Genomic DNA, 27,825 nt, shown 5'->3' on the forward strand with positions numbered 1-27,825 from the left:
CACTTTAATTCCCAACATCGTCTCCATCATGAAGATCAAGAGTTATTTCTTACCCAGAAGTTTTTTTCCCTACAGGGGGATTTTCATTTTTCATGTGCAGCTCTGCCTGTGAGGCTGTTCTTCAGTGTTAAGCAATTTGCATTTCTTCAGAGAGGTGCATTTGCTGAGTGAGCAGCACTTTCAAATAAAAACGATCTCCTCATTTCGGTCCAGTTCTGTTCCGGGATTTGGGACTGTTTTGAAAGAAAAAAAAAAGAAAAAAGCTGTAGGATGTGAAATGTGTGAAGGCAGTGTGTGAAAGAGGAGAGAATGAGAGAGCAGATTAGTCCCACAGACGTGCACCTTGGCTGAAATTCAGTGGAAACCTCGGTTGCACATTGGGAAGCAAAGTACGTTCTGGGTCTGGGGCTTGAGAGCATTTGGTTTCCCTCCTCCGCGTTTTTCCTGGCAAGTGGGATTTTTGATGTGTTTGACAACTTGTTGGGAAAAGCCAAAAAAGAGAGAGCRGAGATGATAAAACGTCTGGGGAAAGTGAAACCGTGATGACAGGACGGAGCTGTGACATGTTTCAGCAGGCAGTCTTTAGGAGGCTGATCAAGTGATAAATCTCAGTTYTATGGTGCCCGGGTCCAAGAGGCTTCTCAGGGTACTTCTCCTCCATATGACTACTGGAAAGAGCTCTTTTTTGTGAGGGTTCCATAGATGACACCAACAACATCTGCATAGCTGGTTGGTGGCCGTTGTCTTTTAGTCATGCCTGCAGTAAAGCATGCCAGGTGGGGAGAGGATGGGGTGGGGTGGGGTGAGGAGTTCTGCACAAGTGCAGAACTTGTGTTTGKTGATAGTCTTTTGGCTTCACAACTTTCCTTCAAGTTGATGGAAACGTCTTCTGCTTCCACGAGAGATGTCCTGCTAGGAAAACACAGCGGTTTGAAGCAATGCTGGGTTTTGTTTTGCATYCACACAGGCGCAGCAGCAGCTTTGCATAGGTGGCCAGATAAAATGCAATGGAGAAAGCAGTAGTGAATTGTGTCAAAAAATATTCACTGAGTTGTGGAGAGAGGTCCACGTGTTTCCTGAAGCATGGGAATGAAGCTATTTTCCAGTACCGTTCTGTATGTTTTTACTCACTATTCTTTAAGCTTCCTCAGTGTGGGCTGTTTAAAAAGTCAGGTGTGAAAACCTCAGGAGAAGTGTGGACTGATCACCACTGGTCCCTCTGATCCATGCCTGGCCATTGGCTGACAGAAACCACGGAGCTGTGGTGACAAACAAGCTCAGTGTTTGAGCAAATCCTCCACTGATGGCATTGCAGAACAGCACAAAATGTAGCCTCAGTAAGGACCAGCAGTGCCTGCTGAATTACTTATACTTCTTATGGAGCAGGAAGGTAAAAGAGGGTTTCCTGAGGACCAAATATCAAACCAGCGTGAAGGTGGGTCCTATGGGTCCTTTTGAGGACAGCTCTCTGCTTTTGTTTGCAAAGAACAGGACCCCAGTTCAGTCTTCTCCATCCCTAAAATTGTGCTTTGTTTATTTTCCGGGTTTTACCTCAAAGTAAGAGGAGATTCTTAATTTAAAATATATATATATATGCTCCAGCTTCCATGTTTTGTCAGAAAGTGATTCATTTGGCTGAGTATATAAAAAAAAAAATACAAAGTGACACTTGCAAAAACATCCTCACTGAATCATCTTTGTTTTTGGAGTTCTCAGTTCCTAGAAAATACCTCTCCTTCATTTCATGCTGTACTTAACAGCATTGTATTTATCCGCTTTTTTCATTTTCTTTAAGTTGTTATTAAGTTCCACTGGTTTGAGAAACAAAGCTTTCAAGAAGTACTGTCTCTTGTTAGGCAAACTAGTGTGTCAGAAGAAAAAATAATGAATCTGAAAGTAAGTTTTGGAAGCAACAACATTAACAAATAGCAATAAAAAATAACAAATTTCAGAGAAAGTTTCTTGACATGAGTGATGATGAGGAACTTCACAAGAGTTTTCAAACCCTATGTCTGGTTCACCTTGAAATCTTTTCAATGAACAAGTACAATTCACTACTTCAAGGCTAGAAGCTCCCAGTACAATGAGAGCTGCTGAGTGATCAGTCGGATATTAATTTGGTGCTCAGATCATATGTGTTTTTAGAAATGAACTATCAAAAGAGAAGTCATTGCAACTATTGGCTACTGTACAGTGTCATATTAGCAGAGACGTGCAGAGGAGACACGAGAAACAATTAATAGTCATCCAAATTATATGGCCCTATCTTGAATGTGTTTTAAATGTTAGTTATCTTCTTTGCACTCCCTGTTGTGTCAGGAAATAGTATTGTGCCTGTGCTTCACACAGAGTTTAAATGACTTTTAATTCTACAGTTCCTTTATAGAAGAGGCACAAACCAAATTTAATTTTCCTGAGCTGGAGGCCAGTGCTTTAACCACAGCCTCTCACTTCCAAGGTGAAAGATGCTACCTGGGGGCTGTAAAAGGTGGTGCCCAGATTATAGAAGTTTTGAGAGTGAAAAGAAGAACTGAATCTCTTGGCAAGGTACCTTCAGAGCTCTGTGTCCATTGAAAATAGTTTGCGTTTGAAACAGAACAGCATCTCTTAATTAACCCTATTTCTTCTCCACACAGGCATGAACGCTTTACAATTACAGAATTTGGCAACTTTAGCAGCCGCAGCAGCCGCCGCCCAAACCTCAGCTACTACCACCAATGCAAATCCTCTCTCCACAACGACCGGTGCTCTGGGAGCCCTCACAAGTCCCGGTAAGAGCCCCGCGCTCAAAACACAACCTTGAGCCTTAAACGGGAGGAGAATAGTCAAAACTGCGATTCCCTGTGTGCCTAAGCTCTGTGCTCATGTAAATTCTGGAGACCCTTTTAACAGCCAAGTACAATTGTGTTGTTATTTTTAAGTAGCAAGCTGTCTTTTCAAGTTGTCCTACTTGGGCATATTCACCTTTCCAGCTTCATTTCGGCCTAACCAACTCATCTTGCAGAATCCCATAAGAAAATGGTACTTGAGCATAATTTAGCTTTTCAGAGAGGATTTGKAACATGAGCAAATCCTTCTCATCCTAGAGGAAGATCAACTGAGTTGGTTCTTTTTAATCCTGGAGATTCTGATCACTGATTTGCAGCTTTTCATGCATATATTGCCTTACGCCGTCCTGTCCTGAGTTTCTGTGGAGTTCTCTTATTTTTTTTCCCTTCCTTTTCTTTGCCATTGACCTTAGTAGAGTTTTCYTATGGGGATAACTAAGAATCAGTTTTTGAAGTCGTATCAGACACACAAAGAAAATGCAGCCAGACTCTGAATTCATTACTCTGAACTGAGGAGATATTTTGGGGCAATGAGGACAAAGACTGTGGTCACTCTGTTGCTGAAGTGGAGACTTTCATCTGTGTGTGCCCCATGTCTACAAAACCCTCACCATTCAGACCAGGACAAATCCAGAGCACAATAACAGTTCTTCATCTCCAGAATCAGTGGAGGGAGAAATTGAGAAACTCAGGGTTGTTACTCTGGATTTACAGTGATGTAGCTGAGTCAAGAATCCGGCCGCTTATCTGTAGATAAAGGCTGCAGGGTGTAATTATTTGCATTGTGAAGTGCGTTTATTGCTCTTCTAAAAAACATTTGTATTATTTTAGACACCACTAAAGAACATTTGTGTTTAATCTTGTTTAAGTCAGTATTTATTCCCAATGAAAAAGTAATTCATGGCAGATGGTTTGAGCTCATCACTAAGGAAAAACAGTCTTCTGTGCAAAATAGGCCTGGGAGCGAGTGCAATGCCGAGCGTTAAAGCTGGCCAGAGCTTCCCATCGTATCACACTTGTGTGTTTGGGGGAGAGGTAATATGACGGCAACTTGACAAAAATCTTAAGCTTTSGCAGCATTTTGCTGGTTATGATGTGGGTCTCATGTTGACCTAAAAAATACACTCAATCTGAGCAGCGCTTGGAAAGAGATTGGGTGAAAATAACTTTGTAGTGCCTGTTTTCTTTAGACTTGAGCTCTCTCTTCTGTTTGATGTCTGGGTATCGTGTCCTCCCAAAGGATGCATGACCTGAGCCACATGACAAGACTTCTCAGGACAGATGGAGATGAACCTGCCCTGTAAGCACTGTCCAGGAGCAAAGGGGACAGGAGCATGTGGAGGACAGCATGTTTCTGGAGCACTCCTTGCCTTGCCATGCTAGTGCATCACTAGGATGCATACTTGAGGTCCATATTTTCCTCTCATCTCCTCATCCACAATCTCCTTATCCAGCCTGCCTGGATTGCTGTCATTTAGCCCGCATAGATAAGTAGGTGGTTTTCGCAGATATCCGAGTGTGGAGAAGCACATGAGAGACACTTCAATGGAGCTGGGCAGATGCTTCTCTGGGATAGCTACTGCCTGCAGGTGCCCAGGATGGTATATTAGAGCAGATACCTAAATAGAGTAAATAGATAAATAGAGTAAATAGATAAACAGAGCAGTTTTCCTAAGCAGATTAATGATTTTGGCTGACACACTAACCTTGGGTGTTTGGATTGAGAAAACTTGGATGTTTAGCATTTTGAATGGTATGTTTAGAATGACTATTACTTTTAAAAGTCTTGCAGAGAGTTGGTAGCCAAACGCAAACATTTTTAGTGCTGATCAGATAGGTGTGGCAAAGAGAGAGCCTATATTTAATAGGCTCATTAGCCTATTTGTGTTCCACAACCAACCTAAAGCCAATCCATGTTAAAATGTCCTTCAGTTTAACCTTTCTTATCAGGTTCCACATTCTCCACCCTATTAAATATTTTGTAAACCTGAATAATGTCTTCAATGATTCTTCTTTGCTCTATGAAAAATGAATTTAGTTTGATAAAGCTTTGTGTATTAGCTCAAAGTATTTCCATTAAGATTTGAAATGTGTTGGCAGAAAACATTTAAATCTGCCTTTCAACGTGTGGATACGTGGAGGCCTTGAGGGTATTTTTTTGGTCTAGTTTTCTTTTAATAGAACACTCCAGTTTGTTGTGTTTCATAAGTGTAAATTATTTTGTCTGATTTCAAAGCCTGCACAAAGCCCAGGAAGAAATGTTTGTGTCTCTCCAGATAATGCATTAAATTAATATTTCTCAGTTCAGAAGACTGCCCAAATATAGGAGAGTACAAAGGTACATGCTTAATTTTAACCATTTGCTTGATCCAAAATATCGCACTGAACGGGGCTAGGCTAAACATGTGCTTCTAATATGCCCTAACCCATAGCAACCAACTCAGGTAATTTATACCCATGTTTGTTATGCAGATATAGCTGTATCTCTCCTAAGTTTGGAGTCAATCTTTGGTCAAGAGCTTTTGTGTTTTCCTTTTTAGATATATGCCATAAAAGCAAATACAGCATTTGTGATTGCTTCAGTTAAATTCATCTTGTAGCTTGATTTTATGTAGCTGTGACTTAATGACTCTGAAAATATCAAATTATTTGAGAGGGATGGTGCTCAGACCAACTTGGACTTATCAGCAGCACAGAAAAACAGGCCAGCAAGTGAGAACAAGCCCAAATGGTACCTGACATTTTGAGGGTATCAGGTTTTGCTCTTGGCCTGCAATTGCAGGATGGTCAAAGGGACAAAAAGAATTTTCCACCACTTAGAATCATTGCTGAATTCATGTGAAACTCCTTCAAGATTCATACAGTCACTTATTTCTGTCATATATAYTGTGTGCTTACCAAATAGCTTTGACTCCAGGAGAGTCTAAGGACAGTCATTCTCCTCCGTGTGCTAAATACTTTCTCTTAAGCTTGAAACAGTATTCATTCAGAAGGAGCAGAGACGATGCAATCCCCCAAACCATTAATTTTTTTTATAATTGTAAATTCATAATTTCAATTTTGCATACCCRTGGAAGTCTCTCCCTACAGCATTGTTAGAAATGATTTTTTAAAAGCCTTTGCTTAAAAAAACATGAAAGATTAAGCTTTCATTTTAGTAAAAATCCCCTCAGGCAATAAATAGGTTCTTTTGTCTCTTGGCCCAGAAAAAAAAATTAAAATGGTTTAAATTGCCCATGGTTAAAGTAACTGTTTCTTGCAATTATCAGATGGTAGTGAATAAAAATGAAAATGAAATCATGAAAGAATAAAAACCAGGTAAATGCATATTATGTCTTTCATGAGTTTCTCACGGGTCTTTTGAAGACTCTTTTAATCATCTTCCTTGTCTTTTATTTTGATATGATAATTGTTTCCTTTATTTACTTTAATCACCTCTATTTAGTTAATTAATTCTTCAATTTCTTTCATTTCACTCAGAATAAGTACTTCCCTGTTTTAAAGGTATGGAACTACGATACTTCATAACGTAAGAATTTGGGCTAGAGATATATTTTACCTGATTCCATGTGGCCATGGCTGTTATCTGAGCTCCTTTGTCCAGGCTCCCTTTTATGTCTTTATTTCTCATTAATTTTGGAGGGAATTTGGGGTGATACCCTCAGATGTTGGGCTTGTGCTGGTGCTGAGCCCTGGAGGGGGACACAAGGGAGGGACTTGCAAGCTCAGAGCATCTGCCTCTAATGCTGGCTGGCATTTAACATGCCACCGTTGACCCACTACCCTAATTTTCCCCAGGATAACAATGTTTGCTTTGACTCACATGGGTGCTACAAGGTCGATAGAGCACTGTGAAAATTTCCTGGTGGAATTGCCGTCCCAGCGCCTGGCCTTTTCAGCAGCTGATATTAAACAAATGTATTTTTTCCTCTAAATAGAAAGAAAAAAAAAGCATGAAAGTTGGGACTTAGATACCAGCTTAATTTGTCATCTTACCCTTTTGCATCGCTGCACATATTTAATTGCTTAGTGCCATAGCAGGAGTCACATAGGTGGGAGGGCACTTCCAGAGGGCTCTGCCCCAGCCTCCTGCTCCAAGCAGGACCAGTCAGTGATGGCCGTGACCAGGCAAATTTTGAATATCACCAAGGATGGATATTTCACAGCCTCCCTACACCCTTGTTACAGTTTTATTTCTTAAAATTCATGCATCAAATGTGTTTTCAGTAGCCTGTTGGAAGACTCTTCCCGGTGCAAATCAAGAGACGAGACATCTAATTATACATTCAAATTTATCTACACAAACACACTCAATATATCTTTCTTCTGAGCTGTGGGGGAATAGAGTTGCTAAACCAGAAGCTAATTCACTTTTAGACTTAGGAGCCTTCATTTTTTTTTCCATGACATTTTCATGATTATTTGAGTCTCTAAACTATTATTTATTCACATAGCTGAGCTAGGTATTCATGCTTCAGTAACAAAGCTTTTCAGGTTTATCTGCTGTATAAACTTAAGAGGAAATCTTTCAGCAAACAAATACTGTCAGTGTAAAATGTAAGACTTTTTTTTTTCTTTAATAGCCTCTTCAAATCGAGCACAGGTATTACCATATTGTACCAGAACTCAAGCATTTACTCATAGATTTATAAAGTTCTGCTAAGCAAAAAAGTTTAAAAATATTCATTTCAGACATACGCTGACATTGAAGAAGAGCAACCCCAAAGAAGAAAGTCTGTCAAGTTTATAATAATCTCAAAAAGAGAGATTAGAAAGGAAGCCTGCTGATTACAGCCCCTGCCTGTCCTGGAAGAGCTAATTCTTTCTTTCCCTGTGCTAGGAGCAGCCACGTACAGTGAGCGTCCGCGGTTCATTATTTTGTCTACCCACTAATATGGCATAAAGATTGTCTTTGTTAGTGGAAGGCATTCATGTAGTGAACACAATTGTCAAAATGTTAGGTATTTTATAGAATATACAAGACATTTCAGCCGAGGAGCGGCAAAGAATGCTCGAATAATCATTCTTAGAAGATTTGCTTTTTGTTCAGTTCAGTACAATACGTTTTTCTGCAATCAGCAGTGCAAGTCTGCCACCGTGACATTTTGTTAGAGGCCAATACACCCACTGAGATATCTGTGATTTGCTTCCAGGATGATCCAAAAATAACCCTGCCGGTAGGTGGATAGGAAGGTCTGACAGTTTGCTGAAGAATGAATTGGGGTGGATGTTTCATGTTGGAACAGATCAGTGGGAAATGCAGAATGTCACTCGGTGCAGTACAAATGTCACAGTACAGACTGAWTATTTTTGTGCTTTTTTGCCTAGAATTAAACACAGGAAGTTCCATTATTGTAAAATAAACTATTAAACATAAAATAAACCTTACTAATTTTGCAAGGTGAAAGGAATCTTCCCTATCGTAATCATTATTTTTGGAGTAAAAAATATCTGATGAATATAAAGTATATCTCAAGTAGAGATGTTTTTTTCTCTACAGTATTTATACAGATGCCTCCAGGGAGGTGGATATTTAAAAACTCATCTATATGATTCCCAATTTTCTGTCTAAATCTAGCTCTATTACAAGAGCCATTGTCTTAGTGCTTTAAGCATAGAGCAGTCCAAAGTCTTAACCTTGGTCTCAGCAGCGATCTTCTTAAAAAGCAGCTGTTGATAAGAAGCTATGGCAAAACACTATGCATCCATTTCCTTGCATAGATTATTATTATTATTATTATTATTATTATTATTATTATTATTATTATTATTATTATTATTATTATTATTATGGAGCTTCAAGAGTTTGCTGCATGTATTTTACTCAACTGCTGTATTTCTGTTGGGCTTATCCCACTTGTTAAGTCTATAGTTAGACCCTGAAATATGTGATTCAGTTTTCCCTGCTCTACATGCCCAGAGATTGTGCTGCTGCTTGGAGAGATTTATTGGTGATAAGCCCAACTGATAATTAGGCCACCCTGCAGTGGGCATCCAAACGCGTATTTGGGAGCCAAAACTAGAGCCCTCTGCATGTATCTTTGACCTACGTTTAATATTTTTAATAACGCTTCAACACATCTTAAATACAAAAATAGATGAAAAAAATACAAGGCTGAACTGAAGCAGAGAATCTCCCAACACCTTGGCACAGTAAAAGGAGCATTTTGGGGGTTGAATTCTCCCCAGGAAATGAAGCATGGTCTCTTCTTTTGGAAAACCTTGGTCTCCTCCTTTGGAAAACCATATCTGTGGTGATGATCTGAAGGACATGAATACTGCAAAACAACCTGTTTGCAGATTTATTCCTTAAAATGTAACAGGTTTGTGAGCAGATTTGGGTTAATTCACAGAAGGATCTGAGGGAAGTTCAGTTACTAAAAGATTTCAGACTGGGCAGAACCTGTCAGTGAAGTGTGAGACTGTCCAGCAGAAGAAAGACTTTCTGCAAAATCTTCTTCCCCCTTAAAATAAAAGCTAACATTTTCTGGAGTTTTGGCACAGAAAAAATCTCTGTTTCCTTTGAGTTCCATAAATACTGAAGTCATGTGCTGAAGGACAGAAGCACATGTATATTTTCCAGAGCAGCATTGTGATGATTAATTCTTTGGGTGTTCTTTTTTTAGGAAACAATGTGCAGTACTAAACCATGGATTAGAAGGATCTAACTCAACAGGAGACATGTTTGTTTTTAAACATTAGTACATTATCATTTTCCTAAAGTATTAAATACATCGCCTTAGCACATTTCAGGATTTACTTTGCTTGCAGTATACAAATAACCCTTTGTAATACATAATATTTTGAATGTATCGCTCTACTCCACTCTTAATCTGTATTTCAGGCCACTAGAAATTTAGATTTTTAGAAGACTGATTTTTTTTTTCTTTGTGTCAAGCTCATTSAAGGCTGTTTTCTCCTAAAGAAACATGATACTCTCAGCTTGGCTGCACAGGTAGATATGTGAGTTTATATGCTGTGTGTCTTGCCAGAAGCCCAGACCAAGAAAATTTTGAAATTCTTAATAGTCAGGAAATAATTTAAATCTCAGTAAAACTCCTGCGCTTGAAGGAGTTTTCAAATATTTAAAGTTTACTGCTGCCAGTGCAGCTCTGTCATTGCACGGAATTCTGCATGTATCCATGTATACTCACCGTCTGTTTTCCCGTGGCAAGATAAACTCTGGAATATAATGGGAATTAGTGTCTGTGAATGCCTTAAGCCTAAATTGTTACAGAATTGTCAGAAAAGGTCTAGTGGATTCAGTATGGGTCCACTGCTTTTTTAATACGTTGGCCAAACAGCACTGGCTCCAGTAACACCATGGATTTAAAAATGTGTATAAAATAGACCCTGATATGCCTTACTAAAAGCCTTTGAGGTCGATGAAACCCAAATGTGCAATATGAATTAAATTTAACTGATAGGTGACTTCACAAATGGACTGTGGCGGACAAGGGTGAGTTACTTTACCTGGACCCACATCGTCTCAGAGGTCCGTTACTTGCAGAGGGGAATGAATGCCCCTTGTGCTGGGCTTTGGCATGAAGCTATACTTGCTCATCCCACTAAAAGCCTCACATCTCCAGATGGAGATTATCATCCTGCATTTTCTGGACACCTGACTCTTTTGCTTAAGATTCTCAGTTTTTCAGTGTATGGTTTAGAGAACTGAGATAGCAGAGCTCAAGAGGGTGGTGGTAAATGGGGCCGAGTCCAGTTGGAGGCCTGTGGCCAGTGGTGCGCCCAGGGGTCAGTACTGGACCCAGTGCTGTTCAACCTGTTCATCAATGACCTGGATGAGGGCACGGAGTGCACCCTGAGTAAGTTTGCGGACGATACCAAGCTGGGTGTAGTGGCCAACGCTCTGGCGGATTGTGGTGCCAACCAGAGGGATCTGGACAGGCTGGAGAGTTGGGAAGAGAGGAACCTCCTGAGGTTCAACAAGGACAAGTGCAGGGTCCTGCACCTGGGGAGGAATAACCCCAGGCATCAGTACAGATTAGGGGTCGACCTGCTGGAGAGCAGCTCTGCAGAGAGGGACCTGGGAGACCTGGTTGACACCAAGTTAACCATGAGGCAGCAGTGTACCCTCATGGCCAAGAAGGCCAATGGGATCCTGGCTGTATCAGGAGGATGTTGCCAGCAGGTTAAGGGAGGGAATCGTGCCCTTCTACTCGGCACTGGTGAGGCCACACCTGGAGTATTGGGGGTAGTTCTGGGCTCCCCAGCACAAGAGGGATGTGGAGCTGCTAGAGAGGGTCCAGCGGAGGGCATCAAAGATGATTAGGGGACTTGAGGCTCTATCTTATGAGGAAAGACTAAGCAAAATGGGCCTGTTTAGTCTGGAGAAGAGAAGACTGAGAGGAGATCTGATCCATATGTGTAAGTACCTGAGGGGAGAATGTAGGGAGGAAGGGGCCAAACTCTTCTTGGTGGTGGCCAGTGACAGGACAAGGAGTAATGAGTATAAGTTGAAACCCAGGCAGTTCGACCTCCATGTGAGGAAGAACTTCTTCCCTGTGAGGGTGACAGACCCCTGTAACAGGCTGTCCACAGAGGTTATGGAGTCTCCTTCTCTGGAGATCTACCAAACCCACCTAGATGTCACCCTGTGTCACGTGCTCTAGGTGTCCCTGCTTGAGCAGAGCGGTTGGACCAGATGATCTCTAGGGATCCCTTCCAAGCTCAACCATTTTAGGATTCTGGGATTCTGTTCACCCCCCCTCTATTGTAAGAGAGCTTGGGTAGGAATCCTGCTTTTAGCCTTTGTAAAGTTACGTATCTGACCTAAAATACATCCTTCAGTTTTCTTCTGTAACAGTGGAGAGTCAAACAACTAAAGGCAGTTTTTCTTATCCTGGATGCATCAGAGAGCTGGAAACTGGGCCTGAAAAAAAAATCAGACATCTCCTTCTTACTACACTTGCATTGCCATATACATATGTGTTTAGCATTCTTGTGACCAAAATATTGTGTATCTTAAATTCAAGGCCCACACTCTTCAGGCACTAACACTTCTTTTATTGACAGATACTGCTGCTTGTTGTTTATTATTACTTGGTGGTGAAAGTATGTCAGAGACATCGCAAGTGCACAGGAGGTGGTGTGAAAAACCTGTACTCCAAGCAGGAGATCCTGGTTTCAAGTGGAGCCTTATTGATCCTCCATCACAAATTCTTTGACAAGCAATTTAAAAGTGGTTGTATGCTGAAGCATCTCTGCATGGAGGTCATCGCAGCACCAGGGCTTGAGTGCCCAAGCAATCTCAGGACACAAATAGCATTAGATAGTGTTAATGAACATCAGTAACATAGAGAGAAGGTAGTGCATGAGAATGTAGTGTTTCTGCAGAGAAATGCTAACAGTCTGGTTCTGATGCAGACTCATYGGCTCTTTAGTGAACATAAGCCACTGCTTTTGACCCTGCTGAATAAAACAGAGCCACAGATTCCCAGCAATTATTTATTTTCTTCATAGTGTGGGGTTTGAGTTTGGTTGGATTAAGCCTAGAAGTTACAGGTGATTTTATCTAGTGGGTTACAATGAAGTTTTCCCCCAGTCAGCCTAGCCTGTGTTTAACTCCCTTCCCCTCCTCTCTTTCGTGTACTTCCCACCCAAAACCAAGAGAGGTTTATGACTGTTGTTTGTTGTAGAGCACAGATAATATGCTGCAGACAAAGAACAGAAAGAGAACCTGTAATTTGTAGTTTTCTGTGAAGGTAGATGGTCTTCACTGAGCAATGCTTTTCAAACAAAACAGAAGTTACAGTGGAACTGGCCCAAAATATTAGCTGTTTGTTTTTGTTCTCCTTCCATCACCATAATCTTGCAGGAAAACATGCCCTTAAAGACAATAGATTTGCAAAGATGTGCACAAGCCTGACAAGCTAAAATAACAGGTTTGATAGATAAAGGGGTTTGGTGGAAACTTATGGAACAGAAAAATAGACTACAAAAGTAGCCGAACGATAAGTATTTCCACCATCTGCTCTGTTTTCTCCTCCTCCTTTGCAGAGCTGTGGAAGGTCTTTKGTGCAGACACTGTAATTTAAAGACAATTGGAAACCAGAAGTTAGTTTGTAATGTAAGTTATCTGATTTTAAGTTGTCCAGAGCTCGCAGACCTTCCTTAGCCCCTAAAGACCCACATGCAGCAGCAGAGGGATATGGATTTTGGAGTCTGAGTTCTTGAAAGCTATGAATACCTGATACCTCCCTCTGTCCTTGCAAATCAGGTGAATGAACTGTTCCACCTCACTGTTCTTCCCTATTCTAGCGTAAGAGCATGACCTCAAAAGGCTTTGGGAAGCACAGGGCAGATTTCAGAAAGCCAGCTTAGCCCAAAGGATCACCACGGGGAAGGACTCCTCTCTTTCCCTGCATCCTGCTGGGTCTCTTACTTGCATGTGCATGCACAGACCCACAGACAAGATCATAGGTTGAGAGGCTGCCATGCTCCCTTCCTCATTTCCCATGGTGCTGCCTGGCCTGGTCCTTCTCTTTCCCTGTTCTATGAGAAGAGATGGATAGTTCTTCACAGGAATAGTTCATCTGTGAGTAATGAAGAGAGGGATACTGACTTATTTGGGGTAAGGCTATGGTATTAAGATATGCCTTTCTGTATTGTCATTCTCATTTCCCCATGACTCTTTCTTGCTCTCTAGCTTTTCGGTTCTCTTTCCCTGGAGTGTGTCTGTCACTGTTATTTTATTCTATCTGAGCACAGGCAGAGCACTTAAACTCACTAAAATCTTCCTCTCTGACATGTCAGACAGCACTTCAGAGATACTAGTAAATGAACAAGTTTTTCCTTCTCTCTCCAGGCTGTTGGCAATGTGTTTATTAGAGAAGCTTATGGAGAATTAATTTCCCTTGCCTGCAAAAATCCACCTTTTACCCAAAATTGTCCCCAAAACCTGCCTGCTGCTCTGCCATCCTATTGTGTAACTGTGGCGCCGTGAGTTTGAATAAGGGCGAATACCCAGATTGACTGGAGAGCACCGTAAAGGGCAGACAATTTAATGCCAATCACACACATTCGTTAGATTAGAATACTGATGAGCCCTTTTGTAAGGCCAACCACATCTTCTTTCCTCAAAAATATTAAAATGCCCCCTTTTTTCCTACCTCCCCCCACAAGAGTCTCCATAAGAATAAATTAAAACTTGGAGGTGTGGTTATTATCACAGAATAATTAGACCCCATGGGATTAGAGACACTCAGTGTTCATTAATGCCCCTGGGTTGTGATTATCTAATAATGATGATGCGTCTGTCATTGCTTAATTATTCTTCCCTTCTAAAATGTTCCTTATGCAGTCAGCACCGGTCGAGTGTGCTCGTTTCAGCYAGAAATGCAACTGCAAATCCATGAGAGCAGTGTCACATGGGCGGTGTGATTGACTTTCCCACTTCTCCCCCACACCCATGTTTATAATTTTCATTTCATACGCTCCATCATCATATACTTGAGTCACTGCTCTTTTCCATCAGAGACACTTAGCTTGTGTGTTATGAGCGATGTTCTTGGCCTCCAACTCTTGAAAACAACCAGTTGTTTTTAGGGCAATGAAGGGACGATGCTTTAATGGGTTGACCTTGAACTTAAAAGATCAGATCTGGCCAAAAACCTGCATAAGACCAGACCAGTGCCAGACCAGACCATCTCCAGATGCTGGAGATCTGAGCAAAGTTGAAAGTTTTGTACAGACTCTGTCCAACATAGCTAGACTCTGGACAGCCTCCTGTCCAGCTAGACTCTGGACAGGAGGCTTAATTTTTCACTCAGGCTAGCAGACATTCATCTTGTTTAGATACCATTTGCAAGACATGGTTGCAAGCAGCATTCAGTTTTGAACTAAATATTAGAATGGAAACAGTGAACACAGCCTTAATCTGATTATCCTTAAATCCAGTGTTCTCTTTTGGCTTTATTATCCTTCTTGTACTAACAAATGGACAAAGGAATATTCTGTTTACCCAAGAGATTTTTGGTGGTAAACAAATGATGTTAAATTCAACTTGCTAAAATTAGAGATTTTTCTTTGGGTTTAATGTTCCTTTTGTTCCCAAATCTTATCATTTCTCTTTTCTGTGTCACTGACTGGGGAGATGTTAGAAGTATTAAAATGATTTTTATTTTCTTTTCTTGCTACATTTATGCTTTTTTTCCCCTACATTTCATTATATTTTTCTACTACAGTTACATTTTCTCTTCCAGTAAAACCTAAAGGAATCATCCAAAGTCTGAACCTCATTCCAGTAGATGTAGACCTAACCCTGSAAGGTTTACACACAAAATAATTGTGGCAGACTAGAATTGCAAGTGCAGCCAGGAGTTRAGTGGCATTTAAGTGCAGATTTCCTTGCTGCCTGTTCAGTTTTCTACCAACTTATACTCATTCTTCAACCTGCTTTCTTCGTTCTGCCTCAGAGTTACCTTACTTTTCTTATTCTTCTAATTCTTTGCTCTATTTTTTCATGGGATCATAGGATAATATGGTTTGGAAGGTCCCTGTGGAGATCTATAGTTCAACCTCCTGCTTCATGCAGCATCAGACAAGGTTATTTAGGGCTTGATCTTGTTGGACCTTGAAAATTTCCAAGGACAGAGAATGGTCAGTCAGTTCCACTGCTTACCTGTCCTCATGGTGAAAAAGGATTTTCTTATATTCTCCCATGTTCCAGTTGTGGACAACCTAACTTTTGGATCCTTCCTTCCCAGGTACCGAGCTGCATCAATCCTTTCATTCCCTAATGCTCCTTTGGGTCAGTTCTGCCTGCCTAGGGCCTTCTGAAGTCCTTTGCTCAGGAGCAGATTAAAGCAGCCTCGTTCTATCCATCCCCACAGTTAGTGAGCTAAGGAAGGCAGCAGAAAAACAGAAATATGATTACACCCAAATTCTGCCAAAACAAATAAGGTTTTTCTCCAAAATGTCTCATGCTTAGAATAATAGAAATGCTGATCCTCAAATTTTGGAGTGCTATTAATCCCTAGCACCCTACTAACCCTCCAGTAAAACAAGAAAGAACAACATTGTGGAAAAGTTTATTTTTAATGTACGCACACACTCTATATGTAACTAAGCAGGTTGTGATGAGAAAAGAGATGAGCAGTAGTTGGGGAACCAGGCCTGGTTTGGCCACTTCTCTTGCACTGAGATCAGGAAGGTGTCCCAGCAGATCTGTGGTGTCCAGATGAACTTCCCTTTGACAAGGAGAATCCTTAATGCCACTTCAGCCAGTCTCAGATCTGCCCTGTGGCCCTGCAGCACCAGAAAGTTGGTTTGGATCCAAAAGTGTTGGTGTCTCATTTCAAATGGAGGAAGTGGTGAATGTGCCACAGCAATCCTCAATGCAGGCCAAGAACTGAAGCTGTCCTTTGGCTTTGCCTGTTCTCCTGTTTAGTTCTGCCCTAAAACATAAGTAATGCTTCTAAAAAGTAATCTCACTTGAAATCTTTGGAATGTCTTTCTGCTCTTTTTAATACCTTAGTACAGGACTCATAATGTGTCTGCATAGTATTATCAGGCAATGATTCAGTGTCAGATTATTATCCCCAAAACAACATCAAAATCACATGTATAGTAGAAAGCCTCCTTGTCTTCTAGAGACAAGCCAAGCGAATGGGAAGAAAGTGTTTTGTCCAAGATAGCATAAATATTTGAGTCAGATATCTGGAAAACTGGGAAAGGCACCAATAGTATCTGAGATCCACCTAGTAGTTCAGATCATCCTGCATAGTCTTTGGCAAGACCATCCTATTTTGTGTGTTCTGCATGGCAATGCTGTGTTAGTCCCTGCTGTATAACTGCTTTTCCTGATCAAGTGTGCTTTGGAAAAAAAAAAGTGTCATGCTCTGTGGGTTAGCTCAGAATTGTCCAGCATTCAGGCAATCCTGAGAACCTGAGATTTGATTGAGGTAACTACATTCAAACTCCTGAGTTTGGGTCATTTGTCATTGCATTTGTGTACAGGGTAAAGGCACATGAATTGCTTGAAGATGACAGGTTCTTAAGACAAMTAAGAGCTGACTAGAAAGGCAGGATCCATCCCTCCTCACATTTCCTCTTGGAAAAAGTCTATGTCGACTGTGAGTTCACCATCTCAGTCAATGGAAATGGGCACTTCCAGGAAGCAGTTCAGTCCACCCTGGGCAGAAATTTAAAGATAGGCTAGTTGAATTGGAGATCTCTTAACCTCAGAGACAGCCTAAAAGAATAGCTTAGACTGCACTACCTTAAACTAAGCATGAGCTGCCAACAGTGGGGAAATTAATCCCAGCCACAGTGTGCACAGCAAAGCCAAAGAAATATTTCCACATCATTGCCTTTCCTAGATGTTATGCTGAGTCTAGGTTTCCAGCTGATATAAATCCAGCTGATTTAAATCATCATGACACTATGGACTTAAACCATCCAACAGAGTGRCCAAGTGTTTATAAGCTAATACTGGGTGTTTTTCTAGGTCAGCATAGTTTTAAGGAATTGAAATTAAGAGGAAAATGGCCCATTTCTAGTCTCTGACCTAGAAGATATTATAACCTGATACATACAGCAGTAAATGTTGATGGAGAATAGTTGAAAATGTACCTGCTACTAACTATAAAAATCTTTCCMGCTCTGTGACAGGTTCTTAATATGATTTGTATTATTCCAAGGTGTGTGGCTTTTGAAGTGAAGTTGAGTTTGTAAGAAAGAGGTGGCTGTGAGACTGATTTAGTCAGAAACATGGTTGTGGGAATAGAGTGGTCAGTTAAGAAAGAGTAGAGTCTATAACAGGAAAATAAGTACTTTTAAACATCTTAAGTTTTCATGAAGATGTGAAAGTGAATGACGTCTCTGTATGTGTTGTGGATGGAGAAGGCAGCAGGTGACCAAAATGCAGTACATCTACAGGAAACAGAGCAGGCTTGTCTACAGGATACAGGACAGCTCCTTGGTCTCATAAGTCTAAACTGATCTCTTTATTCAAGGCAGGGATATAATWTCCACATATTAATGTATTTTTAGGGTCAATGGGGAATATCTTCAGTGCGTGCTCTGGGTGTCCCTGCTTAAGCAGAAAGGTTGGATTAGATGATCTCTAGAGGTCCCTTTCAACCTCAACCATTCTGTAATTCTGTAATCTATTTGAACTCTTGCAATAAAGACCTAGAATGTCCATCCAGTAAATCCTGCCTTAGGGCCAATGGTCTCTGGTTGAGCAAAGGTCTGCCTTTGAGAAAGTTACCCCTTCTTCCAGTGACTGATGCTTCAGAGGAAGAAGTTCTTTGAACAGACAAAATGTTATCTGTCCTGTTGTGGTATTTATCCAGAGCTTAGAAATTATGAAGGACAGGGGAAATGATCAATGTAGATGGTAAAAAAAAAAAAAAAAAAAAAAAAAAAAAAAAGATTAAATAAAAATAAATCTTTGTGCTTCTCTAACAATTGTACCTTCAGCCGGTATGCACAAAGCAGGAGCTCCAGTCAGCTGCGTCTTTCCTTCTCGCTTCAATATCAGCTATCATGACTAATGCCAATTTGGAAATATATTGACACCCTGACGTGTATAGGTTTTTAGGAGGTAAAGGTAAAATTCCCAGTGTAAAGTGAAAAATAATAAACTCACTGCTGTGGCTACTAGGTGCGCCATGCAGAGCAACTCTAGGAGCCTGAGCCATTTGTGCCTTTTTTTGTGCTTCAGTTTTTTCTTACTGCTTCACCAAGTGCTGATGAACCAGTAGCATAAAAAGAGAGATTTCTAGTGGTGTTTTAGCTCTGTGCATCAAGCTGTCCAAGAAAACCAGAAACAGATGCCTACTGTTTATTAAGCACCACTATGAAGTGATTCGATTCAGAACAGCAATGTTCCGGCATGGGGGATGGAGGGAGACATGAAATGTTTTCTTTTAATTTATTTGGCAGCAGGGGAGCCTGGTAGAAACCAATTTATAAATTCTGTAGGTATCCAATCTATTTTTGTCATCTGGACAACTAAAAGCTGTAAATATAAAATAACGCTGCCCTGACAGTGAGCTATACTTCCTTTGCCATTATTCCGAGCAGCCGTGGAGCCCGGGAGCTTTGCTGACATGAGAGAGTTATACAGGTTCCCCAAATGAGGAGTGCAGCCAGCCACCGTTACCACAAGGCATGCAATTTTTCTTTTTTTCCCATTGGTTCAGTACATGTAACAAGTTTTTTAAGCAGTCATTGTGGTTGAAAGAAACTAGAAAAGGGCAAAGGACAGGAGAAGCATAGCTCGTGTCTCTAGATGAATTCCAACATGTGCTGGGAGCTTATGAGGTAAAAACTTCCAGCTAGCGTAAGCCTCCGCATATATCTTGTAAGACAGTCTGGCTTTTGTTTCATCTTTTTCTAAAGTTTTTTGAGGGACAAGGAGACAGAAGAACCACCCACTATCTGTTGGCATTATCCAAGAGCATTTTGTGACAAGTTGTCAACTATCTCTAAATCTTAGACCTTTTATGGCTGCCTTTGTGGTTGTATTTTAGCTCATGACTGTCTTCATATGTCCTTTATATACGCAGAATTCAGTTAAAGAGAAGGAAGGTATCTAGCGTGGGGTCTCTCAGGACGCCTCACCTAGAACAAGGAGCTGGATTCATTCCTTACAAGTGCCCCAAAGAAAGGAGATCTCTTCATTTCTCTTCCCCACATGTTCAATAACCTAATGCAAGCCACAGCAGTTGTTCACTTTTCTCCTCTGAGCAAAAAGAAGCCACGGCAACAGGAAAAATCTGTGTCCCAGTAATTCTGTAAGACAGACCACTGCTAAGCAAAAGCAATAGCTGCAACTACAAAATGCCACAGTATAGGGTGCCGCAGTGCTCCAACAAGTATTTTACATTCATTGTATGGCAAGTCATCATTTAGGCAAACTAGATAATCTGCATTAAAGTTTCAAACGGGAGGACTGTATCCAGTCTGTATCCAGACTGTATCCTGGTATCCATCCAGGGCTACCAGGATGATCAGAGGCCTGGAACATCTGCCCTATGAGCAAAGGCTGAGAGAGCTGGGTCTGTTCAGCCTGGAGAAGAGGAGGCTGAGGGGGGACCTGATCAGTGTGTATAAATACCTCAAGGGAGGCAGTGAGGAGGAGGGGGGCGGCCTCTTTTCAGTGGTGGGCAGGGATAGGACTAGAGGAAATGGCTTCAAACTGAAGCATCGGAAGTTCCACAGGAACTTAAGGAAGCATTTCTTCACTGTGAGGGTGACAAAGCACTGGAACAGGCTGCCCAGAGAGGTTGTGGAGTCTCCTTCTTTGGAGATCTTTAAAAGCCGCTTGGATGCAGCCCTGTGCCACGTGCTCTAGGTGACCCTGCGTGAGCAGGGGGGTTGGACTCGATGACCTCTGAGGTCCCTTCCAACCTTCGGCATTCTATGATTCTATGATTCTATGACTGTATCTGCTCTGTATTGATCTGATTGAAACGTCAAAAGAATAAAAGAAAAAGGAGATATTAGCCCCAGATTTTGGCCAGCCCTGAAGCAGTGCTTGGGCAGTGAGACTTTGATAAGAGCCACCATGACACACCCAAGGTTGTGCAGGAGGGAAGAACGGAATCCTCTCTTTTCTGCCTTCTCCAGCAGATGTGGTGATGATCCACGAGTGTATAGTTCTCATTCAGAGGAGTTACTTTCCCCCAAGAGCTTTAATGTAATTTTCAGGCAAACGGTTTCCTAGCCCCCATTTCTCTCGTTTCTTAAATATATGTTTCCTCCAGAGGCAAGGTTAATATGCCTCTGAAACAGAACTGGATGTGATTCAGCCCAGTCAAAACGAATCAGATCCTTCAGATTTGAGGTTTATGTGCTACATTTAAGTGATCTGCTAATGAACATGAACTGAAAAATAGAGTGCTGTTAGTCACAGGGAATTCACTGACATTCATTCGCTTTGATTATTTTCTTTCTCTTATCTGTTGGTGCCAACATTATCTGACAAAATTTTCTTTTTTTTAACTTGTTGGAGGATTTTTTTTAATCAACAACATTATTGACTTATTATTGCTTTATGAAGAGAGATTGAATAGTAAAAGCTTTTTCTATCCAGAAAATATACATCAATTATTGGAGTTAACATCACAGGTGCTAGGGCAGTGTGGGAACAAGGAGAGGTTCCCAGGTTGCTGTTGGCTCTGGAAATGTCCCCACATTCACACCATCAGAGCCCATTGATCTCTGTGGCCTGGTGAAAAGTACTCAGGGTTGGKTCTTGAGGTTCTAAAAGAGGGTTAATGTATGGGTTAGACCTCTGAAGTTTGTCCATAGAGTATGAAAAAGTTGTTTCCTACTTTTTTTGATGGATCYTGGCACCTAGAGAGACTTCACTTTCTTCAGTACTCACTGAGTAACCTTAGGTGTTTGATAGTGCTTGATGGCAACAGCCATGAGGAGCATCATAGTAAAAGGGATCTTAAGCATTTTGCAGCCAACAAATGTATGGGAAAAAGGAGCATGGAGTAGTCATTACATGCGCCTGATAAAGCATTAAATTAAAGAAACATTGACTTAAAGTGTTCACTTTTCAGAAGATAATTTGGCTCTTTAAAGGAAAAAGTGACCTTGTGATCAATGCACTAAAGCAGAGCTCAGGAGACAAGTTAAAARTCTAATTGGTTCCACAGTTTTTATGACTCTGATTCATCCAATCTAACTTTAGCTACCTGTAAGTAAAGTATTTAATCTATGCTAGTTATTCAAGATCCTCTGTGAGAGAGACACATTTCTAGTTCATCCAACCTGTCTTACAGGATACATTTATGGAGCCTTATTACTTTCCTGTGCTAGAAAGCGAGGCTTTCYATCTTCTGAACCACACAGTTTTGTGAATTCATCTCATCCATCTTCAACACTACCTTGGCACAGCAGCTGTGAGACTGAAACACAGAAAACTAAAGTATAGGACTAAAACATAGACTAAAACATAGGACTAAAGCCAAACCAAACTAGACTAAACATAGACTGAAAATCTGAAGCAAAATGGATAATAATTATGCTTTGTGTTTTGTTAGTCATATTTCTTTTTGTAAGCTTCAAAGGTTTAAATTATGTTCATACAGTGCCCTGCAGTGTCTCATTTAGAAGTTTTAATTCAAATTTCACTTAGCAGACTTGAACACAGAAGAAAATAGAAGTTATATAACAAAATTAATATGAGTAGCTTCCCCTCTCTGTCCCACAATGACAGTATTGAAGAAATGGCAATATCTCATATAGCTTAGCAGATCAACATGTGATCCTAGGCTGATTGACCTTTGAGAAAGTGCCTGGTCTCACACTTTTAGCATTTATGTGTTAACATTTGCAAGGAATAGCACAGTGCTAAATTTTGTCATCTGATCTTCAGAGGTGCAGACTCACCCACGCTATCATTTTAGTAATCATTTTAATCATTTTAGTAATTTCTTGAATAAGGTTGGTTTGACTTCGGTTTTTCTTGCAGAGAGCCCTATTTTTRCATCCAGCATTATTGTAAGCTGTTTTGTGATCAGCTAAAATTAGCAAAATGTGATTTTAATTTTGCCTTTTTTTCTCTCCCTCTCTTTTAGTGGCTGCATCAACTGCTAATTCCACAGCTGGCGCAGCCATGAATTCTTTGACTTCTCTGGGTACTCTCCAAGGACTGGCTGGAGCCACTGTTGGATTGAATAATATTAATGCACTAGCAGGTACCGTAAACAGTGAGTATTTACTGCTGTGGTGGACAGCCTTCCCCAATTATCATGCCATAAAAAGCTATCAATTGTAAAGTGAAGATATGATTATTTTTAATCTATGTGAAAAATAAGGGGGTCAAGTTGATCTAGTTTCATTCATGGTGCATATGCAGTTCTGGAGTCTTTAAAGTTTCTCATGAGTTCCTCTGCAAAGTGAAGTCTCTTGGTTCCCTGCAAAAAGACTCCTTTTCTTGCAGGGTAAATGAAAGGTGAAAGGAAAGTCAGCAGGAATTCTCGTTATTTAGATAGGAGAAGCTCTTTTTCCATTTGAGGAGTCTGAGAACAGTTATAGTAGCATCTCCCCATACAAAGTGTACCCAGAAATGCAGGGATGAGAGATGCATGTTTGCCACAGAGATAGTCCTTTTCAGGTATCTCTAGGAATTATCAAATTGACTTGAGAGCAATATGTCTGCCTTAAAAGTAAAGGCAGCTCTTTGTCATTTTAATTGGCAAGTGTGAGAGAAGAGTCAGTCACCTGTAATACCAGACCACAGGCATCTATCTTATGACATCTCAGACAAATCCTGACATCTCCACTAAACAGATGGTGGCATTTGTGGGAATCTTCTTCGTGGTTCTTAATCTTGGTCAAGATTTTCCTGAAAAACAGTGATCCTTTCTATTGTTTCTGTTATGATGACTTCACCTTTGCCTGTAATGGAAGAGATTTTTCCAGCTGCATTTTCTTTTTCTTAGCTGCTGTTGTTCCTTGCATTTCCTTCTGCAATGCAAGGAATCTCCTTGGTCATTGCCAGCCCCATGAGCCACTATAATGTACCCCCAGGAATGGATGTCCTCCTCAGTATCACTTGCTCACTCTGATGCTCTGCATGATGTCCTTTTTGTCAGTGTGATTTGGCTGGTCACTCAGTTCTTTTGTTCTGTGATCTCTGGTTGTCGTTGTTGGGAGTGGGAACGCAAAGGGGTTAATGGATGTCCTTGTAGCAATGGTGACGAATTGCATGGGGCCTTGTGTAAAACAGATCTTGCTTCTGGCAAGGACATGTGTCTTTCACATGAACACCCTCATAGTAAAGATGACTYAAGAACACAGTTTAAGAAAAGTAAGTATATTAGGTCCCCAAATGGCCARTGTTAAGTTCTTCTCATATGCTTACGTATTATTAAAGCAAGTCACTGAAAATGGCACTCAAGAAAACTAATTACTCTCATGAGTATCTCAGTGATAAACCTTATCATGAGTAAGAAAACATTAGATGTTTTTTTCCTGGTCAACAGTCATGTTCTGTAAACCATGTTTTTCATGGTTTGTAAGTAGTCACAGTACCAAGAACAGAGTATGGCTTGCCACAAGTAATAAACACTCAAGCACCTTAAAGCACTACAAGATAACATCCCCTTCATCAAGAATGACCAAGAATAAATCACCTGTGAGCTGTTCACTTGCTGTGGGAATGCTTGTTACACTCCTTTTAGCACTTCTCACTAGGTTACAAACAGAGATTTCAGGTGACACGTGTGCAAACTTATCCACGCATGCTGTTTGAAGCACTAGTGATGTATTCACAACCTACTGCCAAACTCTGCCTTGTTTTAGGCCACACTGGTTTCCATGGATTGTACCAACAATTATTTTAGTCCCAAATCTTGTCCATGGATTAATCCCAAATCTTGTCTATGGATATTTTTATAAGCACAGAGAGTGTATATGCCTAGAATTTCTTGTTTGTGTGTAAAATAAAATACATAAAATGTATGTGAGTATGGCTGGCTATCTATATATGTACAGATCTATATACATTTGTGAAAGAGGTCTAAAGCAGGGAAGCTTCTTCATATGTTGTGCTTTAGCCCCTGTTTCTCTCAAAAGGGTGTTACTGATTATCAACTTCAGGCCCTTGTCATGCTAATGATAGCCAAACATTGTCCAAATTATAACAAGAAACATCCCCTATTTTAAGCATGAGCATGAGCTTAGAGACTGTTTCTGATCCAGTGTTTACACTCAGACCTTTCTAGGAGCTTACATTCAGCAAATTTAATATACAAAGAGTCTGCTGTTCCGCCGTACAGTGCGGTCACAAGCAATCCATACAAGCACTATTTTGTCATGAAGGTCACTGGAGTTATTGTGCAGCAAAGCTGGAACTTAGTGATGTGCTTTTAGTTGTAGAAAGATGCGTAACTTGATGCCTGTTGGCCTTAAAGAAAGTGGAGGATGGTAAGTTTAGCTGTCTCCAGGGATGAAGCAACAGTTGTAGACACCTTTGGGGATTCACTGTTTTGTGATGGCCCAGTCTTCCCTCAGCTGTGCTTGAAACATCTAAACCCTTAAATAACAGACCATCAGACTTTCTTCTTTTGGGGGAAATACATGTAAATAATGTGACTAACAAAAAGAAATATGAATGATGAGGAAAAGTGAATAAAGAGGAGGAAGAAACATTCTTTGCAATTACAGCGAAGATTTTAGAGATTCAGGATATTGGACAACTATGGCAAAATATTGTATGTGACCCCCAGCTGCCCAGTTGGCATTTCTGCCCCAGTGTTTGAGTGTGTAAAACAGACATAAAAGTGTTTGTGACAGATTTGAAAGTGCTTGGAAAGCACTTTGAGAGACCTTTGTAGTTACTAAGATTGTCACTTCTGTATTGTATAGAATAACTCAAAAAAARAAATAGTTAGAAGGCCACAGATGAGAGCATCAGCTAGAATAGTTATTCCCTAGAAGTGAGCAAGGGACCAGAGTTCAATAAGGCTGTGATGCGCTGGTGAAGATGACACAGAGACTCAGGGAGGTGGAAGTGCAGTCAGCCCTTGAAGATTTTGTTAAAAAAATACAAAAAGGCAGAATAAAGCRAATGCAGGAGCCTTTCTGCAGGACTGTTTTGCTGAGAAGGCAGAGGTGCCACGTGTGCGTGGTGGCAGTGCCCTTGTGGGTGCASAGTGGTGAGCCCGGCTGTCTCCTTGCTGAGCTGAATTCACGTGGCAGTGGGAGCTATTGATCGGAGGCAAAAGCACCTACAGTCGCACAAAATGTACCTATCTGATGGGCCGATGACTCACAAAAGATAACATGTTATCCTAATACTTTCTCCTTTATCAATTTTTTCCAATGCTATAGTAAAGGAAGAGGCACACACTTTTTATCCAGAGCCTTTACTTGAATCAGTGCTGTATGCACGTCCATGCATGCAGTGGCACAAACCTTAATGCAGAAACATCAGAGTGGATTAAGATAGGGCTCAGCATCGAACCGCTGCRTTATCACCATCGCTTGAGCCATCGTTTTCAAAACGCCCAGACTTTTAGAAGTGAGAGACTCACAGATTGCATATTGGTTTCTCAAAAGTTGTTTTTGAATCCAGAGATGTTATGCCACAAATAGGGCTCTCTTGTGCTCAGATGCAGGGTGATATTCAAAGCACTATCATCTCCTATGGGGAAACAGCAATGTTGTGAAGTGGGGCAAGGGGAAGGCAAAATCTTCAAAGTGCAAGACATTTTATTTAGCAGAGGCTAAGAATATCACATCTCGGTCAAGTGTTTAGTCACACAAATTATAGCAATATCAAAAGGTGTAATTTATGCAGTAGAGTCCTCTTAATTGGCACAGACTGGGCTGGAACCAGAAAGGTGCCACTTAAGCAATTGTCCTGATTATCAGAGACTCATAGGAATACACTTTGCAAATCTCCATAAGAGATGGAAGAAAACTAGTAGGTCAGCATCTTTATCCTCCTCTGTCAATGCAGGATAATTCCCAGCGGTATGCTTTCTGTCTCCGAATTATTTGTGTGGTAAGGTTTCTGCCACGCTCTTTGAGGAGGCTTGTTTCCCAGTCTAATAGATCTCCTTGTTAATGCACTCTAAAGTGTCTGCTCCTGAATTTGCTCACTTTCCTCCRAATTAGATATAACCCATTATTATTGCTCTGAAATTAATCCCTCTTTTACTTTTTAATACTGATAGCCTTTGGCTCCTTAGTGTGGCCCCACCAACCCTCTCTTTACCCATTATTTTGCCAACRTAGAGGCTGTCCTTGATAGCCAGTATCTAAGAAATGGTCACTCGTGGTTCTGTTTTTTCCCAGGAAATTATTTTCAGCACTCTGAGCAGTCTAGTGAAGACCTCTTAAGATGTTTGTGAACTGTTTGACCAAAGAACAAGGAAACATGGGAAACTAGAAAATTTGACACAATTCTTGGAGCTTTTGAGGAGTGATTGCTCATGTACCATCAGTGAGAGCTGTAGGAGATAAGCAGGTCTCTAAAGTCAGGCACCCTTTCCAATGCCAAAGGGATTGTCTGCAGAAAATTCACTTTCTCTGGAGCTTCTAGGAAAAAAGAAAAATCTTAATGTTTTTCACTTTAATGTGGCTCACTTAGGAGCTACACTAAAGACTCACACTGAGGAGTCTGCCAACCATGGGAAAACTTACTTTGCCAGACATACCGCTTAGACACACAAGGGATGCCATTTGTTGCACACCTATTGACCTCGTCTGAAATTCCTTCTTGGATATTCATCACAGTTAAAATAATCTGYTATTTATCAATAAAGAGAATTGATTTAAATAATAATAAATAAAAGTGACTCTGAATCCAGTGAGGAGGAATTCCCATAATGTTCATGAGAGCTGTTCCCAAATGCAACTAATGCAATAAATGACCATTCTCCACTAACTTTACACCCCGTGCTAATTTGTTACAGTGTGGTGATGCTAAAGATGTTGGCCAAAATGCCTAGTGCCCATTTTTTATCTAGACTCTGCTCTTTCCTGTGGCCCTGCTTGCAGGGCCGAGGGTCAAGCGATGTCCACTTTCCTGATTTCCAGCACCTGGAACCATGTAGGCAGGAACGCTACCCAAGGTGGACCAGGAGGCTTTCGGAACTGTAGGACTTGCCAGGAGCAGGCTGCATGCGAGTGGGCTTGTCCGACCGTTGCACCAGCGTCATGTCTTGGCACCGTTGGGTGAAGCGCTCGCCTGCATGCGTGGCCGTCGGCGGCGTCGCGTGGAAGCGGCGATTTTCGGAGAGCACTAATGAACAAGTGCAATTTCTTCTCTCTATTGTTGGGTTTTTTGTAAAGTTGCTCAAATGCTCTCAGGTATGGCGGCCCTGAACGGCGGACTCGGCGCCACCGGCTTGACGAACGGCACGGCCGGCACCATGGACGCGCTCACCCAGGCCTACTCAGGAATCCAGCAGTACGCGGCCGCCGCACTGCCCACCTTGTACAGCCAGAGCTTGCTGCAGCAGCAGAGCGCGGCCGGCAGCCAGAAGGAAGGTAAGCGGCC

General features: G+C 41.2%; 1 protein-coding gene across 7 annotated transcripts in view; it reads left to right on the forward strand.

Moving 5' to 3' along the window:
* CELF2 (CUGBP Elav-like family member 2) overlaps positions 1-27,825 on the forward strand; it is a 380,720-nt gene that overhangs the window by 343,427 nt on the left and 9,468 nt on the right. For 4 of the 7 annotated variants that reach the window (XM_026033322.1, XM_026033318.1, XM_026033316.1 and 1 more), the window contains 3 exons: positions 2,637-2,771; positions 22,391-22,510; positions 27,618-27,815. In XM_026033322.1, coding sequence (XP_025889107.1) covers positions 2,637-2,771; positions 22,391-22,510; positions 27,618-27,815 — 453 coding nt within the window. Of the gene's footprint in view, positions 1-2,636; positions 2,772-22,390; positions 22,523-27,617; positions 27,816-27,825 lie in introns of all 7 variants that reach the window. The other 3 variants (XM_026033319.1, XM_026033321.1, XM_026033317.1) reach the window with 2 other exon arrangements.

The sequence above is a fragment of the Nothoprocta perdicaria genome, unplaced genomic scaffold (genome assembly GCF_003342845.1).
Source record: "Nothoprocta perdicaria isolate Ctin4 unplaced genomic scaffold, notPer1 scaffold_127, whole genome shotgun sequence".
Lineage (NCBI taxonomy): Eukaryota > Metazoa > Chordata > Aves > Tinamiformes > Tinamidae > Nothoprocta > Nothoprocta perdicaria.